Source organism: Alexandromys fortis, unplaced genomic scaffold (assembly GCF_014885135.2).
Source record: "Alexandromys fortis isolate MF-2015 unplaced genomic scaffold, M_Fortis_MF-2015_v1.1 scaffold_46, whole genome shotgun sequence".
NCBI lineage: Eukaryota > Metazoa > Chordata > Mammalia > Rodentia > Cricetidae > Alexandromys > Alexandromys fortis.
In genome coordinates, this window is record NW_026067919.1 from 11,711,550 (window position 1) to 11,732,739 (window position 21,190).

General features: G+C 43.0%; 1 protein-coding gene across 4 annotated transcripts in view; it reads right to left on the reverse strand.

The window, feature by feature from the left end:
- The window catches only part of Ercc6 (ERCC excision repair 6, chromatin remodeling factor), a 71,140-nt gene that overhangs the window by 19,594 nt on the left and 30,356 nt on the right, over positions 1 to 21,190 (reverse strand). For all 4 annotated transcript variants that reach the window (XM_050140584.1, XM_050140583.1, XM_050140582.1 and 1 more), the window contains 5 exons: positions 19,315 to 19,443; positions 13,754 to 13,912; positions 7,882 to 8,017; positions 2,259 to 2,429; positions 1,670 to 1,846 (listed from right to left, as the gene is read on the reverse strand). In XM_050140584.1, the coding sequence (XP_049996541.1) occupies positions 1,670 to 1,846; positions 2,259 to 2,429; positions 7,882 to 8,017; positions 13,754 to 13,912; positions 19,315 to 19,443 (772 nt within the window). The remainder of the gene's footprint in view (positions 1 to 1,669; positions 1,847 to 2,258; positions 2,430 to 7,881; positions 8,018 to 13,753; positions 13,913 to 19,314; positions 19,444 to 21,190) is intronic.

The following is a 21,190-nucleotide window of genomic DNA, read 5'->3' on the forward strand; positions in this document are numbered from 1 at the left end:
AATGGCCATGGCCACATGAGAGAGTATTAACTGTACACAGAACAACAAAGACCCACAGCCCCAGAAGCCACACCCTCTGCAATTCACCTACAGGCAAGCAAAGGCTTCAATTAATTATTGATACTTTAAAAAGTTCTAAATAGGTTTAACTATTTAGCAAATTATCATTTCATAGACCAAGAAAAATCTCAAATTTAAAGGTAAGGAATTTAGTTTTAAGAGACGTTTGAGCACAATAAACACAGACAAGTTCAAGTCAAACACACTAACATGTTAAAAATAGTGTTTGGAAAGACCTAAGCACTCCTCACTCGTGTCTGCATCGTGTGTGCACACCTGTCTTCATGCAGGTGCTGTGTGAATGGGGTGAGTAATTATAAAACAGGCAGTACCTAGAATACCAACAGGCCAAACTGATGACTTCCGGTCTCAAGGCTGGATGTGACATCTCCTGTGGTTACAGTCCTCACTGGCTTATTCTAGATGTCCCTTACCCTAGTCCTCTTGCTGTATGACACTGGATTCCTAGGGAGGCTTCTAGTCCCCAGCCACTGCCCATCATATTAGCCCCAGCCTGCCACATGGACAGACTATGTTCACAGGATGCAACAGCATATGGGAAACATGGCCTTCAGCAAAAAGAACAAATAAAAGCAAAGCTCCTTTCACAAGAGCTTGCCACCCGGAACTAAGAACGATGTGCTCAGCAATTTCTTCTTACCCAGTTTTCTTTCTGTGAAGTCAACTGCTACCCAAAAATATTACATGGAAAATTACAGAAGGAAACAGTTCACTACTTTAAATTGTGTGTTGTTGATGCAGTTTAATAACATCTTGTACAGTCTGCTCTGTTCAAGACACAATCACTCCTCTGCCCAGCATGCCCACTGTGTATGAATGCACCCTCAGCCATCAGCATGAGGTCAGTTATCAGACTGCCTGTCCTGTACCATGGAGCTCGCAGAGAGGACTGCTAGTCTCCTCAATTCCCAGCATCCACCTGATGTCACAGACATATCTCCAGTACACAAGAAGGTAGTAGTGCACACAAGCTCCCGAGACAAGGATTTCAAGAAACACCATATGCCTTTGTTCTCGGGCTATCTTTCCACAAATTACTTGTTAATTCTCAAGCAGAAATCTGAACAAAACAACTTCACTAAGCGGTCCTCATAACAGGACAAAGCAATGGCCTCTACATACTGAGGAAATGATGCTCCTGCCTACCACAAATGTGTAGCTTGAACACAATGTGGAAGCCACGGGAGACAAACCCAAGAGAAGGATATCATTTACAAGTAACAGGCCTAGCGCCTTCAAAACTATCAAGGTCACAACAGGCAAAGATGCTTAGAACTGTTCCTCATTAAGAGTGAACGAAGAGGCAGAGATACTGGACACCACTGGCAGAATATGAAGAAAACAGGCTAGAAACAGAACACTGACCTGCCTCCTGATGGATGTTGTCACTGTGGGCATGTAAGTGGCTGCCATTGCTTTTAAAGGCTTCCTGAAGGGCTAGAGAGATGGCTCAGCACCTAAAAGAGCACTGGCTGCCCTTCCATAAGACCCTGGTTTTTATGAGACACCAAGTTATAAGACTGGCCAATTCCCTAACATCAATGACTTTGCTACAAAGCTTAAAGTTTGGGGACATGCCAAAGGTTACCTGTACTGGGGAAGCATTGGAATATCCCCCCATAGTGATGGGGACAGAGAACTGCTCCATAAACACAGGCAATGTGCCTAGCTTTCCTGGGAAGATGAAGTCGAAGAGTGACCACAGCTCTCGGAGATTATTCTGCATGGGTGAGCCAGACAAGATGATCCGATGAGGCGTGCGGAACTAGTTGGGGAAACGAGACATCCTTTTATGAAACTGACTTGGTAACAGATAAGCGACATCCAAGCCCAGAGCACTCCCGGGTAACAGTTACTCTGTGCATTTGGTCACCGCTTGTTTGTCCATTGTTCTGGTCTTTTCAAATTGTGGCATTTTGACCAATTTTCTAACTGCATCTGGATGAAAATACTGGAAGAATTCTGTTTTATTGCTCAAGATGAACACCACTGACTAGAGTTGGGTGTGGCTACATTCTAACAGTTGGGCCCTGAACAATGAAAATCACAAAGGACAGACATCGGGAACTTTCTACATTAAGACAGAATTCAATAACTGTGTTCATAAAGCAAATACTCTATTCTAAAATTAAATACCACTGCCCATGCAAAATCTCCCCCACTGTAAGCAGCCATACCTGTTTGCACGCAAGGGTGACGGCAGCATTTGGATTTCGAATTTTGTGTCCTTCATCTAGGATCACATAGTGCCAGTCGTGTCTGCTAATGTCGTCTTGCATCAGTCGGATGTAGGAATAAGAGGTGATCAAAACTCCATGACAACGCACAATATCTCGGATCAACCTCTCCTAGAATAACAACATCAGAAGGGCAGATTTAAGTAAGAAGCCAAAAAAAAAAAAAAAAAAAAAAAAAAATAAAAAAAAAAAAAAAAAAAAGACCTACAATGACAATCTAAAGGTTAGATCTGGATTATCGTGAAACCACCTAAAGCATACTTACAAATACACATACAATCTAATAATACACATCAGTGCTTTGCATTGGGTTAACTGCAAAACAGTAAACATGTTGAAGTACAGCTCTCAAAGAAAGTAGTTTATAATAATGCAATCATTTACTAAATTGCTACTTTTCTAAATCATCCCTTGTGTCTGTCCCTGTTATATTTCAAAAACAAAGCTCTTGAAAATATGATGACTTATAAGAAAAGCAAGAAAATGTCAAAGATATAAGACACATTGAATGGTATAAGGTGAGGGGGAAAATGTAAAGGCAATAATTTAAAGAATAATAGAAAAAAATCCAGGATGGGCTCCAAAAGCTATAGAGAAACCCTGTCTCGAGCCCCTATCCCAGAAATAATAGAAAAAAAAATTCCACATAAGTATGAGACCTGTATCTGTGGGGAAAAACATCTCCAACCGTCAAGCAAAAACACGAAAAGGCCTTATTCCAGACATATCTGCCAAGATGACTGAATCCTAGAACTACAGAACAGAGAGAGAAATGTCTAGGCGTGAGAACACAAGGGAAGGCTTCCTTCTGAGGAAATAGTCCACATCAAGCCTCTTTTCTGAGACTACAAATGTCAGAAAGTGAAGAGAAATACAGATTCCTAGCAGAGAAAGGTCAAAACCTGGAGACCTGCCTGATCCAGGTTTCAGTCAGGCAAGAGTTGTGTAGTCTCACAGAAAGCTACTGGGCCAGAGGGGCCAGAGTGCTGCTCCCCACAGGAAGCACGGCCACACCAACTCCTGGAGCAACACGGAGTGACTGCCACGAACTCCCCTTCTACTAATGGACACTGGCTTGGATCCGGCCAGCAGCTGGTGAGGGGAAGGACGGCCTACTGCACAGCCACAGTCACCCAGTGTCAGGCTGCACTGCAGAAAAGAACCAGGGAAGGAACAGATGCCACTTCCCAGCCTAACCTTAAACCCCCTAACTCTGAGATCTTAGAGCTAATTCCTTCAGTCCCTCCACATCCATATTTCCGACCAAGACTCTAGGCAGGCTGTACCCCAGATCTGTCCCTGCTTCCCTTTAAGAGAGCAGGAACACCCCAAAGCCACGAGAGTAGGAAGAGCATGGAGTAACAGCAATGGAATACCCATGACTGACTCCTGTCCAGGGGGAAAGAAAACAATTACAGTTGCCTGGGGCTTGAAGTAAGAGCAGAAGTTAAACCACCACTCACATTTATGACACACTCATTGACTGTGCTTGACTAAACCCTGCAATTGCGGGTTCACTTGCTCATGGACCCTGGGACTTCCAACTGTTGCACAATCTCACTATAGTCACCCCAGTCACCCCTAAAGTACCCAATCACAAAATGAGTTCTTGGAATCACTTGATATAGCTAGAAGCTTTATCACTGTTAAACTAACGAGACATTGAGCCTACTAAATGTATGCCACCAGAGCAATGTGCAGCTTCTTGTGACTGCTTAAGAACTTCCGTGGGGCGCTATCCATGTTAGCTAGAGAACCGCAGAATCCCTATTTCTACTGTGTTGACAAAGATGGGTAATGATTATAAAGAATTAAGAAGATGCTTCACAGAACAAGAAGTTGTACAAAATGTTCACAATGAAAACATGCTCTCTACTGGGTAACAATCCATTTATGACTATTGATGTTCACCTGATTCAATCTCGGAATTCTATAATTGCCTGGACTGGAGTTTCAATAATGGTGAATTGTTGAATATTATGGACGTCTCAATCCAAACACTTAAGACAAATCATCTCGGGCGGTTTCAAATTAAAAGCTTGTAAAATATGTAACCTCTCCTAGTTTTTGCAATTAATAGGGTACATCTGCAATTAGCCTGACTTACTCAATGTAGTGCTGTTGTCATTAAGAGATGTCTGAGGAAGTGTTGCCGTTATTATGGAGGCTCAGGAGACCAATCCCTCCTAGAGGGCAAACAGTGGACTGGTAGAAAACAACAGCCATAAATCACACTGTCAGGCAGCGGGGAGAACAGAGAAGCACAGGCACATGAAGGCCATTCACAGTAAACACGGCGGGCAGCTTCCCAGGCAGGATTTACTGCACCTGTAATTAATTAAAATTTCCTTCAAGCTAAATCTTTAATAAACAAGGATTTGTGCTGACAATGAAGAAAAAGGGGCTCCAGCAACATAATTTTACAGTATACCTCACAGAACAAACCGAGCGTCTATGGCTTCTTGTATCAGGTGCATACATCAACGCCAAAGTCAACAGGAAACGCAACACTTTGCTTTATAATCGTGGGCTTGGAACGGATGTGCAATGTTCAGGATGCTTGATGGGGCACATGGCCACCCCCTTCTCATTCTGACTCTATCTTCTCACTTCTACCTCTCCCTTTACACGGTTAATACTCTCACTGTGCGTGTGTGTGTGTGTCTCACGGCCACAGCATGCATGTGGCAGGAAGGGACAACTCTCTGGAGCAGGTTTACTCCGTCCACCTTGTGAAGCCCAGGGACCCAGCTCTGACTGTCAAGCCTGTGTGGAACATCTACCCAGTGAACTATCACAGTCCTCCCTCTCTGCTTTCTCTGTTCCAGAACACCCGTCTTTTTAAAGAATATGAGTTGGCAGTTTCATCTGATGGCCAAGTACAGTTGAAATTTGCTTCTGAACCATCCCTAACCTTGAACTCTCCAAAAAGAACTGTAACATTCTAATTCACTCTTCCCATTGAGGACACGAGACAGTGGCCAAACATTTTTGATAAGAAAGGTATGAACTTTTTGTCTAGAATGTATACTGAACAGTCTGCCGGGCCATCTTTTCTCAACTACCAAGATCAAAGCCTGTGATACGCTATGCTACTGTCAAGAAAATGACTGAATAACTGTTACCAGGGAATACACAGTGTTCTTCATGCGTGTACATCAACCCAATAAACCTTCATAAAATTATCAAAACTCCCACTCTACAAATCATCACCAGGCTCAGAGAAGTCAAGCACACCGCCAGTTTCAAACTTCCACGACACTGGGCATGCAGCTCAAGCCCTGCCATGGTACAGACAGACCTAGTCCTCCCGGAACTTTAGGAGATGGGTGTTTGCTTTTGCTTTTGTTTTTTTCATTTCTAGGACTCCAGTGGCATGGGTTGATCAAAAGAAGACAAAACTCTGGCTTATTAAAATGTCCACAAAATCACTACACCCTACTGTCAGGAAAAGGTGGGAGATGAGACAGAGACAGTTATTTCGGAATACAAGCAATCTCTCATTACAGTCTTCCAGCAAACTGCAAAGAAGCTCCTTAATCGTTAACTAAGCTTTTCAGCACAGTGCTAATGACACCACCACCCACTGTGCGTCGTGGGATAAGTGCCACAAACTGCCTCCTTTCATTAGCTTTCACGATCTTCTTTCCCCAAGAAAAGAGTTGGTTTTCAAGGTTAATTAAAAACATCATAGCCTCTTTTTTCCTGAGACCTAACAATACGAAACACCTGGCTGCAGCATTTATAGTTGTTCTATAAATAAATATTTACCAACTCATATAAAAAATTTTTTTCTTCTAGAAGACAAGAGAACCATAAACTGTAATGAAAAGCAATGAAAAAAAAGTAACAGCCACGTGCATGCCTGTGAGAGTGGATAAAACTCCCTTTGCAGGAAAACCTCAGCTTGAGGGGGGAAGGCAAGAATGTTACTAGTTCAAAGCCAGCCAAGGCTACAAAACAAGACATTATCTCAAAAAAACACACACCACCATAAATGAAAACAGTGACAAAGCCACAACTACTGCAAGCCAGGGCCAACATTACCCGTTCTCAGGCTCTGCCCGCCAGCTAAGGGGCCCAAGTTTTCCCAGCAGGCTCACTATCAATTATGTTTCCAATACACGTGGTACACAAGAAGACTACTCTATATACAAGCTTGCAACAACAACATTGAGAGATGTCGAGAAAGAGTAAAATGAAAACAGAATGAGAAATTTTTCACATGAAGGCCAGGCAGTTAGCAGCTGAGGGTCTGACGAGAAGAACAACTTCAACCGTTTCTATTTCATCCTGCTAAGGTCATTTCCTTCTCACCACAACACTTGCTCTGTTCTCCTAATTCTCTCAACTCAATCTGTTTTCTGCTTAGCTTTAGGAACCCCGGGCAAAGACAGGTGGCTGTAGTAAGTGTATTTCTGAGCTACTTCTATCAGAAATTCTGCTTTACCACAATCATGAGTGCATGGGAATTTGCGGGAAAAAGAAGAACAGAGTAAAATTACAGAGGCCCAGCAGTTCTGAGGTTGCAGAGTGCCACTCGGTGAAGAGAAACTTCCGGGGCCCTCATGGCAGACACTGCAAGGCTGTGGGGCAGAGGAGCTCGCGCAGGAGCTGAGCCCAGAGAATAGTGGGGCAAGAAGGTGGCTGCTTTTGGAGCCGGAAAGCAGGAAGTGAGTGGTGGCGGGTATTTTCCCAATTGCATGTGATTTGCCTCAGGTTTTTATCTTTGATATTTGTCCATGAGTTTTATTTCTTAATAAACGGTAAAAGAAATCCCTTCAATGTCCAGTACGTTGTGATGTAGGAGGACAAAGCAAGAAAACTAAACTATCTATATCTAAGAAAGTCTCAAAACAGCAGGCTGTCTCTCCTGCACCAGAAACATTTTAAAAGCATAATTACAGATGCATTTATCAATCAAGGTTAAATATTTATTATTCAGGATACACTGGGACCAGGAGGTATGTCAGATTTTGGGGTGTCTACATATGTTTTAAGGTACCTTGGAAACAGAACCCAGTCTAAACATAAAATTCATCACATCTCATACAGATCTTCTCCAGGTTGCCTGCTGGCAGTTTTAATGCAATAATTTTGGTGTACCTGTATTTTCAGGTGACCTGTCACATGCGTCAGGTATGGACTCTTCCAGCTGTAGCTCCAGGGCTCCAAGAGTCACATCCTGGAGCATTTCGGGTTTCCGACTGGGGATGCTCAATCTGTTTGTTACTTTTCAAACCCACCTTTCTCAAAGCTTAAAGAAGCTGTGACAAAAGTCCCTCCAGTCAGCTGCCATGCAGAGCACCTGATCTGTGATCCTACGCACACGATCAGCCTTGTGGTCCCTGACTGTGCCCAAACATCACACCACTACTTAGACTACTAGAAGAAGAAAGCTTTTGTTCAGATCTGTTTTATGACATGGGGCTTCAAGTCAATAATTAAATAAATTAAGATAAAAGAAGCATATGTAGACACATTTGGGAAATGTGTAGCTCAAAAGTAAAAGAGAAAAATGAAAGAAAAAACAAAACCAAACCGTCAAGCACTGTACTGTTACCTTTTTGTGAGCATAGGAGCCCGTTTCATGCAGAATTGCCACTCTGAATGGAGGCCACCACTTGTGGAATTCTTTCACCCACTGGTGCATCACTGTCGTTGGGCAGACAATCATAGTGGGGCCCAGTCCCTCGAACCTGCATCCAGAAGCCCAAGAAAACACAACCGTGAAAGACAGTGGAGAAAGTGACCAATAAACAAAACCAAACACCGTGAGTGGTTCAAATAAGACAATAACCTGTAAAAATCTACTGATGTTTTCTTTAAGGAGAAAAGCTAATGAGGCTAGGATAATTCGAGTCTGCAGGAATCCGTTCATCCCTTAGCGGATGCAGGAATTAACAGCAGCAAATGGCACAGTGGAAGTCAATGTCTGTAGTAAAGGACACACAGAAAACATTTCCTCTCTCTTGCTAAGACAGCTAACGTCTGTGGAATGCTTACAACAGTGTCAATTAGTGCATACTCAAAGGGCTTACTGAATAAGATAGAATATCAGATAACCAATAAAATTAAAATCATTAAAATTTTCAATGTTTGAAAATTATTTAATAGCCTGGGAAAATGCTTATAATAAACTAAAAAACTGACAGATCACTGCAATCTCCTAACACCTGGGCAGTGGGAGGCAGGAGAAGGCATTGGTCACCATGGTCTTCCTCTCTCCTGCCCTGCTTCCCTTAGCCTCACCAGGAGGAGTGTAACTCTGGTTCCCAGGGATTTATCTGATGGGGTCCTAAGCACCTACTGGGTACGCCATGAAGTGGGAATCCCATTCATCCACAGCCCAACAACACAGCATGCCCTAAAACTCCCACAGGAGAGCTGCCTGTCTTAAGAAGGAAAAATGCACACTCCAGGTTAGGGAGCCATTTTTCTTGCTCCATCCTGTGTGTGTTTGGATGCTATTTGGTGCTTAAGACTAAGCACAAGTCAAAAATCAACAGTGACATCTGCACATGCTACACCTCCCTCATGGCTTTCCAATGCAAAGGACAGAACTGTCACGCATTCTTCAGGGCACCAGACCAGAAGTCTGTTTTGTTCCTTGATCAGTCTTCTTGCTTCCCACCAGAGGAGACCTGAACAAATTCACACCCACTTTATCTCCTAAGTCTCTCCCATCACCACCTCGTCCCCTGCAGTCACCATTCATTCCGGTTCAGCGACTATCATCTCATCTATGTTCTGAGAGTAAAATCTGGATGTCTAGGCCCTCCCTCAAGGCCTCCAATAGCTGCACACTGCTCTTGGAACAGCATCTACACCTTGGCCTGGCCTTGAGTCCGTGCAGATCCGGCTTCTGCCTCACCTGTCTTTTCCCAATACTGTTAGCACCTGACCCTGAACTCTGCCACCTGCAGTCCTCAGGCCCTCTGTAGCACACACTCTTCTAGACCTTCCCTCACCACCTTATACTTGCAGGAGCTGCCCTTTCTCTCCCTTGAGGCCCTCACGCTAACCCCGCTGTGATCCACAGTGCTCCTTCTCAGCTCTTCAGAAGTCTGGACAATCTCTTCATGGTGAGCTCAGGGCCTAGCCCACAGCATGGAAAGGACGAACATGACAACACACGAATTTAAAGACTGGAAGGAAATGTAAGTGTGAAAGGCATTTAAGTTGGGAAGACACATAATTTTCATTCTCTTGTTACAGCTGAGGACATGATTCCTAAACTTAAAATGTTGAAAGTTTCAATGTGAGCCACACAGAACTTGAAATTTTAAAAATTATCTATGTAACTGAAAGAAAATGGGTCTAGTGGAAAAGTAAGATCCTGGCCAACTCTGACTACAAGCTCTACCCCTGTACTCCAACATGACAGAAGGCTCTGTCCACTTACGAGTCCTTCACTGCCTGCTCTATGACCCTCAGTGTGGGAACAGAGAATCCAGAAGTCATAACAAACTCAACCCTTCCCACCAAAGGCAGGGCCCAGACAGTTGTCTCTTACTCTCCTTGGGGAGAGCAGGGCTCTGCCCTGGCCCCTTCCATGATAGTATTCCTTCTTAAAAGGATTAAATGTGCCGGCTTCTTCATATCCTCCAGTGAGAACAAAAAGGAGCTGCCATGGAGACATACTTGGCAGGGATTAGGAAACAGCCAATCAACAGCTATCTAAAGTAGTCTAAAAGAAACTCACCTTCAAGTAAGTGTGATTGTGTGTGTATGTGTGTGCATGCGCGTGTGCACACTTTTTCAGGCTGTACGCATTTTTCTCTCCTTTATAATATACCTTCTATGAATTGCTATGCCGATGAAATATACACTCACTAAGACTACTATTTAATCCCAGCTGATCTATAGCCTGGCATTACAGTGTCCTTTAATTTCTATCATTTCCCCCTGTTAGAATAACAGAAGGTTCTCATGCAGAGTTGAAATCCCACAGCTGAGGCAGGCTATTCCCGGACCACAAACCCATTTGGCAATCAAACCCATTAACAGGCGAGTGAACCACTTTCCCAGCCTCAATACCAGCAAGATGACGCGAATTGGCTAAATGTACTAGAGTGATTAGCATCAATTACCAAACATACTATAGCTCCTTTCATCTTTGATTACCATTGATTACTTACTGAATTTAGGACAAGTCAATAGCTCCATAGTCACTTCAACTTATGAGTGGGAAGCCTACTGGTTATGGCCTAGAACTTACTAGGAATTACAAATTGTAATGTTTGCCTTCCAAAGTTCATTAGCTGTTTTTGGACATTAACTCTTCATCAGAAATTAATTAAATGACAACCAAGTCAAGTATTAACTGAAAAATGTGAGAGGCAAATCGTTTACATTTTTCCATTATAAAATTCAGGGGACCCATCCCTATGATAATGGTCAAGTAAAGTCAGTGTATCCACTGGGATCTGGAAACACAGCTGCCAGCACTCACTTATTCATTCATGTAATATGCTTCTTCCTCCTCTAAAAGCAGCTGTTCAACCTCTATCAAAACATAAATTAACAGAACAAACTGCATTTACCACAAGGTTCTTGATATCACAGAGACCTGCGGTTTCACAATGTTCACAGACCTTAAAATTAGGTAACTACTTCCAATGAGGACTCCAACTTCATTTAAATTCTTGCAAGAATTTAAAAAAAAAAGGTACACAGTCAACAACAAGGCAATATCAGATTACAAAGACGTCCCTGTCGCTTTAAGGGCTATTTTTCTTTAAGACTCAAGTTCACCTAGTACAGAGACACTTTCCACCATGACTCCCCATGGAGCTCCTCAGCGCCCCCTCCTCAGTTGGTCCTGTGGTCTGGGTGATGTGCCACATTCTCAGAACCCGGTTTCACCAATACTATTTTAATAAAGACAGCCCGGGCGCTGGTCCAATGTGCCACACTATTTCATTATGAAAAGAGAATGTGAGCATTGATAGTTAATTGATTGCAGCTGATGCTCATTACAAGCCCTAACTTCACTCCTCGTAGGACTGCCACCACTCAAGAGAACATGTTTTAATTTTTAGATCAAAACTACACTGCAGGGATGAGTTGAGGATTCCCACGCCCGGGACGTTAAGACTCCACACAATAGGGCAGGAGGAAAAGAAAGAAATGGGGACAAGAGAAAACTGCAGAAGTCATATGAGGAGAGAGAGTCCTAGGAACATCAGGATCCGAACTACCAGAACTCTCAAGGGTGGCAGAGAGCAAGCCTGACTGCACAGAGGAAGTAATCTTTAAATGAGAAATGACGGTCACAGAGGAAAAGCTTAGACACCCATTTCCAGCTGACTTTGGGGCTGGAATGTTTTCATAGGCAAATCTATCCTACATCTAAAGAAGTGTTCTGATAGCTACAGAAATTTTTCTGCTTCAATACAACTTCCCTATAACAACAATATGGTGTTTGGTTTTTAAAGTTCTAAAGCCTCCTTCTACAGGGGGCTTTCAAAAGTATCTAGGGGTTGAGATGGCTCAGTGGTTAAAAGCACACATTGCTTTTACAGAGGACCTAAGTTCAGTTTCCAGCACCCACTGGCATGACTCACAATCTCCTATGGCTCCAGTTCCAGCAGACGCAACACCCTCTTCTGGACTTCACAGGCACCTACAGTCATATGCACACACCCCCAACACAGACACACAGGCACCTACAGTCATATGCACACACCCCCAACACAGACACACAGGCACCTGCAGTCATATGCACACACAACAACACAGACACACAGGCACCTACAGTCATATGCACACACAACAACACAGACACACAGGCACCTACAGTCATATGCACACACAACAACACAGACACACAGGCACCTACAGTCATATGCACACACAACAACACAGACACACTGGCACCTACAGTCATATGCACACACCCCCAACACAGACACACAGGCACCTACAGTCATATGCGCACACCCCCAACACAGACACACAGGCACCTGCAGTCATATGTGCACACCCCCAACACAGACACACAGGCACCTGCAGTCATATGTGCACACCCCCAACACAGACACACAGGCACCTGCAGTCATATGTGCACACACACCAACACAGACACACAGGCACCTGCAGTCATATGCGCACACACACCAACACAGACACACAGGCACCTACAATCATACGCGCACACCCCCAACACAGACACAAAGGCACATGCACACGCTAGCACACTAAAAATAAATATTTTTTTAAAAATCTGAAAACTTGAAACAACACCCCTCACAAGAAGTGTTGCCCTGCTAACTGAGCAAAAGAGTAAAACATTTGTAAAAAGAGTAACAAATAAAAGCAAGCCAGGATGCTTTGGAGGCTCAATAACAGCCTTTAGTCAGGAGCTTATGGTCCACGTATACTCTCTACTGCATGTTTTTGTGACAGTGCCTTAGAATGTGGGCAAAGGTTCTGCAGTTGTGGACTTTGAACACATCAACACTGTTTCAAAGACAATTCCAGACTGTACATAATGACTGCCTCAAATTATAGGACACACACCCATCATTGCTACTCATTAGATAAACCTACCAAAGAAAGAAAGATAGGGCTCTTAGTTTATCTGTGTCCAAGATGAAACATCCTATGTTATTTATCTAGCAACATTTTAACAATATAGGTTTCCACGAAGCTAATTTACAACTTCCACAAGGCTATCCTCATAGCTCTTTATTGCAAGTACAAACATTCAGCGCCACCTCCAAACAGATTAAACATCAATTTCCTCACAATTCTAGTGCTTTAACAGTTTATTAGACAATAAGCAGACAAAGACTGAACTTGCTCCCTACACTCCATGGAAGTCACGGAGGCGCTGACCTTGGGGGCGGAGTCTAAACCATATGGGGAGGATGAGAAACTTCACTCCAGAAGCGTGAGCCTGCTCTAAATGCTATCACACACAGGCTCTGAAGGAAACCACAGAGAACGGTTTCTTCTGAGCTCCAACTCTGCCCAGGAGCAGACTCGTACTTACTGTAATGCTCACCTGGTCTTCTGCCAGAACAAATATTTTAATGTAAAATTTAATAAATGGGACTAAAGGTATTATGTCTAATTTAAAATTCCATATTGTGTAAACTATTGATATTAACATAATTGAGTTTGTAAACAATCCATTTGCAAGAGCTAACCTTAGACATCGTATTGACCCAAAATATCTAGTGGGGCCCATCTGCAAAATGAAGCATCAACGCCTGGAATTCATTACAAGTGTTACATGTTTAATTTCTCCTGCCCTACAGCTCCATTGTCTCGTAAAATTTTTCCTTTGATGTCCCCCACTAAAAGAATTAAAGGAATATTGTAATTGAAATGTCATCAATAATTCACAAGCCCCTCCTCCACAGCAATACATCTGATGAAATATTAATTGAGCTCCACAGACTGACAGTCTGCAGAGGAGCACTTGCCTGTAATTTGAACCGCGAGTCCTGATCTTGCTGTAGCTCAGACCTGCCAAGAAGGCAATTATCTGGATGGTCTTGCCCAATCCCATTTCGTCTCCCAGAATTCCTCCTGCCTGCTGGCAGTGCAATTCCCACAGCCACCTAACACCTGTCTGCTGATACCTACAACAACAAACACCAACAAGAAAAGAGAAAATGGCAAATGGTGGGTGATACAGATTGTAACAGAAAGTACTCATGAATTAATCATTCGTTAGGTTCTAGTACCAGTCAGAGAAACATACCGGATGCGTGTTTTATATGATTATTATATTTATAAGGTCATACATTTTTGATCACTTAGGCATAAAAAAATCGTAATTTTTTGTTATAGAATGTTAACACATTTCTAATTAAACTGGTAGATGGGGTAATTAAGGACTATTTTATGTCTTTTACAACATTAAATACGGCTTGATAAACATGTATAAACTTACCAGCTTTAATTTACTTTTGGAAAAATAAGAATATTAAATATTCTAAGTACATAAAGTTCCATAAGTTTTTTCTACAAAAAGAAGTGATACTTTAAATAGCATCAAAAAAGCAGGGCCGAGAACACCACAATTTACAGCTAACACAGTTGTAAAGTCACTTTGTAGACATATTATCCTTTTATAGGGAAAATTAAGTTAAATGTTAAGGTCATAAACAAGTATGAGTAATAGGGCTGCTCTTAAAATTAGTGTCTAACAGATGCCTCTGCTGCACGATTCACAGCTGTGAAGAAGAACCCTTTATAAGGCCAAACAGTGTAGGAGGTCGCCAGTACTTCAAAGCACAAACTGATTCAAGGAGTTTATAGAAGATACAAGATTGGGGGCTATTAAATTTTTAAATAAGGAATGCAAAATATAAAGAAACAGTATCTTCCTCACCTCTCCCTCTCAAAAGAAAAAAGAAAAATATGTAGCTGGTATCTTCCTTTCTTTATCAATCAAACATTCAACTCTATCAACTCTAAGGTTTTCTGTTTGTTGATGACCTGATATTGAAAGATGGGATGGAAACTATATGCCATGGTAAATGACTTAAAGCAGAACCCACTTATGACAAAGCCAAAGTACAACCCCATCCAAAGAAAACCGCATGGCCACAGCGCTACCCCTAAAAGTCAGGAGGCTAAATTACTGCCCCACAATTCTGTTTGTATCTGCTCCGCCTACTAAAATCCTGAGCCAGGTGTGGTAGCATCAGTCTATAATCTCAGCACAGGGGAGGCTAAGGAGGAGAATTCCAAGAGTTCCACCAGGTCTGTCTTGAAAGAAGGAAAGGAAGAAGGGAGGGTGTGAAGATTGTTGACAGACGCACAGAGAGCAAGTAAGTCATCTGGCTGTGGGCCTCGGTTCCTGGGGTGCCGCTCCTTTCAGTAGCTGTGCCCTGAGTATTGTGTGAGGCAGCTTTAACAGCACGACTCTAGGCGGTCACGCCACTACACACAGCATAAGGAAGACTCTGGGATGTTCCCTGCTTATTAGTTTGGCTAGTCATAGTAATTATATTGCATATGCACTTTGGAGAAAAGGATTCAAAACCAAAACCCAATGCAGTACAAAAATAAGACTGATTAAATTGAGGAGAAAGACAAGTTCCATAAAAGCACGGCATGCCCTAGAGAACAACAGCTCCCACTCAAGAAACCCATTGGCAGGAGTCTCTGGACCAGGTGGTCTGGACAGGACCTCACAATCAACAGACACAGGGGTCAGTGGCATAATTTACAGGCAGGAAGCAAAGGCTCAGGAAAGGAGGGGCTAAGAGAGGAGAAAAAGGGGAGAGGAGGAGGAGGACAGGAGAGGGGACAGCAGAGAAGAGGGCATGACACACAAACAAGCGAAACTGAAACCCAGAATTGTAGGACTCCAAAGTGATCCCACTTCGGAAATAATCCAGCATAGTAGCCCTGATTTGCTCCCTGGGGGCACTTGGCAATGTCTACAGCCATTTTATTTTTCGAGTGGAAAAGAACAATTAAGACTTAATGGCCAAGAGTCGGAGACGCTATTCATTCTCCAGTGCTGTGGTCAGTCCCTACGGAAAATTATTTGGCCCAACATGTCAAGTGTGTCAAGGCTAGCCCTGACTTGAAGACAACCTGGTGCCTGAACTAGCTCTACACACCTATAATCCCAACACAAGGGAGGCCAAGGAAGGAGGTTCCAAGTTTGAGGCCACCCTGAGCTACATGATACCCCATCTCAAAAGAATAAAAATTAAAAATAACGAAAACAAAACAAAATAGACTGCGGTTTGCACTCAAGCTCCAGAATGGCTGGATTCTAGCCATTGGCCTTCTCCTACCAAAGCAGAGAAGCCATGGGAGCAGCTCCAAGCAAGCCCTGGACCTCCTTGTGACCGCCTGAAATCAATCCCCCCAACACAGAGCCAGCCAACACTCTTCTTCCCTAGGGCCCAAATTTAATCAAAGTGGGAAGAACTGGAAATCAGCAACTGGGGAATGATGACAGAACTATTTATCAGTCTGGTGTCTCTCAACAAGAATCCGGAAGTGAACTGGACACTGACCCCTAAAGAATCCGCAACAGTGGGCCTGGTGTTTGGATATCTCCTACCCTTACACTCCAAGGGTTTTCACAGGGTACAGAATGACATCTTTACAAATACGGGTGAAGTCCTACAGAAGTAATGTAAGAAATACTCATAAGACACCCCAGGGCTGCATCTCAACAGCAAGGATTGTGCAGACTGGGTAAGGTACCACACCATAAACAGCGCCTCAGATTTCAGTTGAAAAATACTCGTTGATAACAGAGAAGCACCCACCACCCTAGTCAGCAGGGCTGTGTGATGGCTGAGGAATGAAAGGCCTGGGCTCTGGCTCCACCGGAAGTAGTAAACACCCTTAGTTTCATGGCTTTACAGTCTGAACAGTAAATGCTATAAAACAACCACACCGTTAAAATGCCAGCAGAGCATGGAATCTAGTTTCCAAAATCTTTGAGAAGCATATAAAATTTACTCCTTAGAAAGTTAAACTGTCTTTTAAATTACTATACAGTAAGGAAATCACTGAACTCTGATCCCCGTGGGACCAAAGCATCAGAAACAACCACAGATAATTGTTGGATGTTGGCATTGCCACACTAACCCAAGATTGCAGTTACCAGTTTGGTAGAAGGTAAGGTCAAAACAAATTGAAGTTTGTCGTAAGGCTGTTAAATTATACAGATGAATACATTTACTGGGCAAACTTTCAAAACTGACATTTAGAAGTTAAACATTATCTTGCAGAAAACAGCACTTAAACTGAAAACTGTGCTTCCTGGCTCCCTGGGGTGTAACTATACCCCACTGACTCAGTTCCACTGAGTGTAGCAAATAGAATAAAAATATAGCCACAACTTTAAAGTAAACTGGCTTGGCTAAAACTTAATCACAAAAAAATGGTGGCACTCGGGCTGGAGAGCTGGCTCAGCAGTTAGGAGCACTTACTGTCCGGTTTGGCTTCCAGCACCTACACAGCAGCTCACAACTGGCTGTAATTCCAGTTCCAAGACAGCTGGCGCCCTCCTCTGGCCTCTGTGGGCACTACATGCACATGATACACATATATAAAGTAGGCAAAATACCCATTCATATAAAATAAACTTTTTAAAAACAAGGATTCACTTTGCCCTCCTTTTTCTTACAATAGAAGATATAAAATCTAATAACATTTATAAAGTATTTTAAATTCTTTTTATAAATACAAAACAATACTTTCTGGGAATATGTAATTAAGAAAAATTTAACAGTAACAAGCGCATATTTATATTAACTATGATAAAGTTAATAACCAATACAGTGACTCTTATAGCAACTCAGTAAAGTGAAGTTTGGTTCTTTTGCCTGTGAAACCGCTTTGCAAGAAAATCTGACACTTATACAACACTGTACATCCAACCTGACTCCTGAGGACAGTTACGAATGAGATCATTCGCTAAACATTCGAAAGAGGCCTGTCCTTGTTAAATCAGCTTAACCTATAATTTAGGTATTTCTTTTTGCCAGTACAATATGGACACTATTTTACTTGTTCCTAAATAAACAATTACTTCAGAGAAAATAAAAAGAGTGGCCAATAAATAAGAGTCTTTACTTATCTTTCTACAGTTAATTTTCATTGGGGAGTAGCAATAAACAAACACTTTGCCCTTCTGGGCTGTGAACTGATTTCTTGGCAGAAATGATCAGAGAGGTAGAATTGACCTTCTATGTGGTTCATCCTCTTGATCAAGTCAGGCCATCCAGCCATCTAAGTTCAGTGAGGACCTGGCTTTACTCTGTGTTTAATGGGATAAAATAGATACTCCTTACTCCTCCACCCCTAATGCAAAGAGAAATTAAATTTATAACATAAAACTATAACACGGGGGGGGGGGGAGAGTGGTAGAGCACTTACCACCATGAGCAAAGCCCTACATTCCATCTCCCTGGCATGATAACTAAGTAAATATGATTTGTAGGTCTTGATCTTGCCTAGTGATGCTGCTCAGTGCTTGTCGTGAACACACACCCCAGGCATACGAAAGCTCTGAGAGGAAACGGGATAGCATGCCCTTTCTAAGTAGGTATCTTACTAAGTGAAGGGCGTGGCCGACAGTGACTCTATAAAGAACACTGAACTTCCCCGTCTCCCAGAAGTTTGCATCCTGCTCTATGAACAACTGCTGGTGCAGAAAAGAGAGAAGCTACCCGGTGCGTGACTTCCTCTGCACCTCTAAGGAGGCCTTCCTAAAGCATGCATTACTAAATCCGCAGTGAGGAGATGGAAGACATCCCTCGGCATTCACACCCATATGGGAGTCCTGCTCTGCCGTACGGACCACGCAAGCAGGCACGCATCTGGCATGTGGCACTTGGAGGGTCGGCATGGCACTTGAACATTTACACACGGAGCTTAAGTCAGCTTCCAGCAGCAACTTAAAACTCGAGGTGTTGTCTATGTCTTATCTTTTGACATTATGCAGAAAGACATCCACATAAAATATTTAGATGCACATTTGGTCAGCTCAAAAATATTACACCCGTAGGTATGATACAAGATCCTCAGAAAACAATCAACAATTTTTATTTCCACGAAGAAGTGAAAAACCAAAAGTAAAATCCTCCCCAAGGTTTGATTATAATATATATAAAACTCCTCTTAGAGATTTTAATAAACAAATATTCTTAAAGAAATTACTCTAATATTTACAATGAGCGGTTTGGCACCTTAAAATTACTGAGAACAAAAGCATAATTTGATGGAGAGGCTTTTAAATGTGTTGCTTTTAGTCTGCTGAGACAAGTCCACACAGATTCATCGTTTACAAACATACCCCATGCGCACCTCCGCCAATTTATTATCATCTAATTTTAATGAACAGCATGTGGCTAAAATTTCATTTGACAGTGTCTGGATTTGCAATAAATTGCTGCAAGTACCTTACGGGCCCACAGGTAACTACTGTGTAATTTCTGAGTGTTAATGTGCACACAACGGCTCGATGACAAACACAAAGGACAGAACAAATGGCACGTACTTAAAGAGCTTTTTGAAGAGGAAGCCTGGCACTCTGAAGCCTTCATCGAATTCGGCGTCACTTTCCTCAGAGTCATCATCCAGCTTCGGGCGCTGCTCTTTCTCCTGCAGCCTCAGCTGATTCCACCTCCTACAGTGAACAAGAAATCACAGAGATGAAGACAGGCATTGCACCGGGAAGACACGGACAATCGCAATGGCCTCTCAGGCCTCTGCCACCAGCACTACTCGGCAGCACTAACAGTCTAGGAAAACCAGCTCTCCTCCCGCCGCTCAAGTCAATTCGTACTTGAATTATTACTGCTCCTCTAGAAAGGTTCCCACACTTCTCGTTTCATTATCACAACCACTTCCTCCTCTTCAGCACGCCCTAAGGGAAGACTTCTCTACTAGCTCCTAAGATACATGACTCACCCTACAACAGACTCAGGAGGTCGCAATGTAACTGAGCAATTCCAATGGTAATACAGTTTAATAAGAGCATATTTTATTTAGAACTAGTATTTCTCTGCTAAAAATTATAGTCACGGGATTAAAAACATACTATTTTGAAAACAAATTTTTGTTCCCAATTGCTGTATCCGGTATTTTTTCTAATTATTCAACTGAAGAGGATCAAAGGTGCCATTATACTGACAATCATACCACTCAGAATGTGTTAATCAAACAAAGTTAAATTTTGAAAAAGATGAACATTTGTATTTCGGAAGCATGACGCCATGTTTGTGCAACAGACAGTGACAGCTATGCAAGCTATGACGGACAGAGAACACCACAGCTGACAGAGGGTGCAGCCACTCAACCAGGCTAATTCTATATATCCACAGCTAAAATGAACTATGATATCGTGAGCACAAAGAAGAACAATCACCAAAGTAAACAGCTTGGAATCCACTATTTCCATAAAAAGTCAGCTGACATCCTAAAGGTTACAAAGTGGCAGAAATGGGCTAGAGCGCGGACTGACAGATGCCTGGGACCACAACTCACAGGGAGACAACAGCAGCACACACCGCCACTGACTAGCAGAGACCGAGGGACGGCAACACGAGAGGCTAAGATGGACACAGTGCTGTCCCGCAGAGGCCAGGCCAGAGTGACGGGCAGAAGGTAAAGCACATCCTTCAAGAATTCAGCTCTTCAAAGGAACTGACACTTGGGCTCAGCAAGAAAGCACTAGATGGTGATGTGGAACTGTTCTCTGTGGTGAGAACTTAGCAAAACGAGCAACAAAATCCTGGCAGCAGTTTCTGGAGGAGGGCGGCAAACATAAGAGGCAGTATCCAGCCAAGTCTAGAGGAACACCTATGTACGACTACGGTATTCCTTCACATAAAACACTTCCAAAGGCCCCCTTTTCCCCCTGTATTAGTTTTCTTCCTTAAGAATCACCTTCATGCAGCTGACCAAGTGCGTTTTCTGGGTGGCCACAGTCTGCTGTTCTTCCCATTTCTGTGGCATTTACGATTTTAGCTTAGTGAAATGGTGCCCTGCAGTGGCTCTCAACAGGGGCAATGCACCTCCCATTCCCACCCAGGGAATAACGATGCCTAGAGACACGTAAGGTCATTATCAAGGTCTTCCACAGGGGGGCGGGGCAAAGCTGCAGGAGTACGGTAATATTCTCCCCTATCATGAAGGCAACTGGGGTCCAAGTCTCAGCTGAGGCGACTACAGATAAGTTAAGCCAGGATGGCAGACTTAGGCCAAGATAATCTTCCAGTAAAAACGTTATCTATCTTAACATAGCAATAACATCAAGAAAGCCTCGTGAGCAGGAATGTCCAGAGAACACACTGGAAAGGTGTAGTCATTCTCCCGATGCACATCCACTGTTTCGGGTAATGAGATGATCCTTGGTACCCAGACCCCGAGCA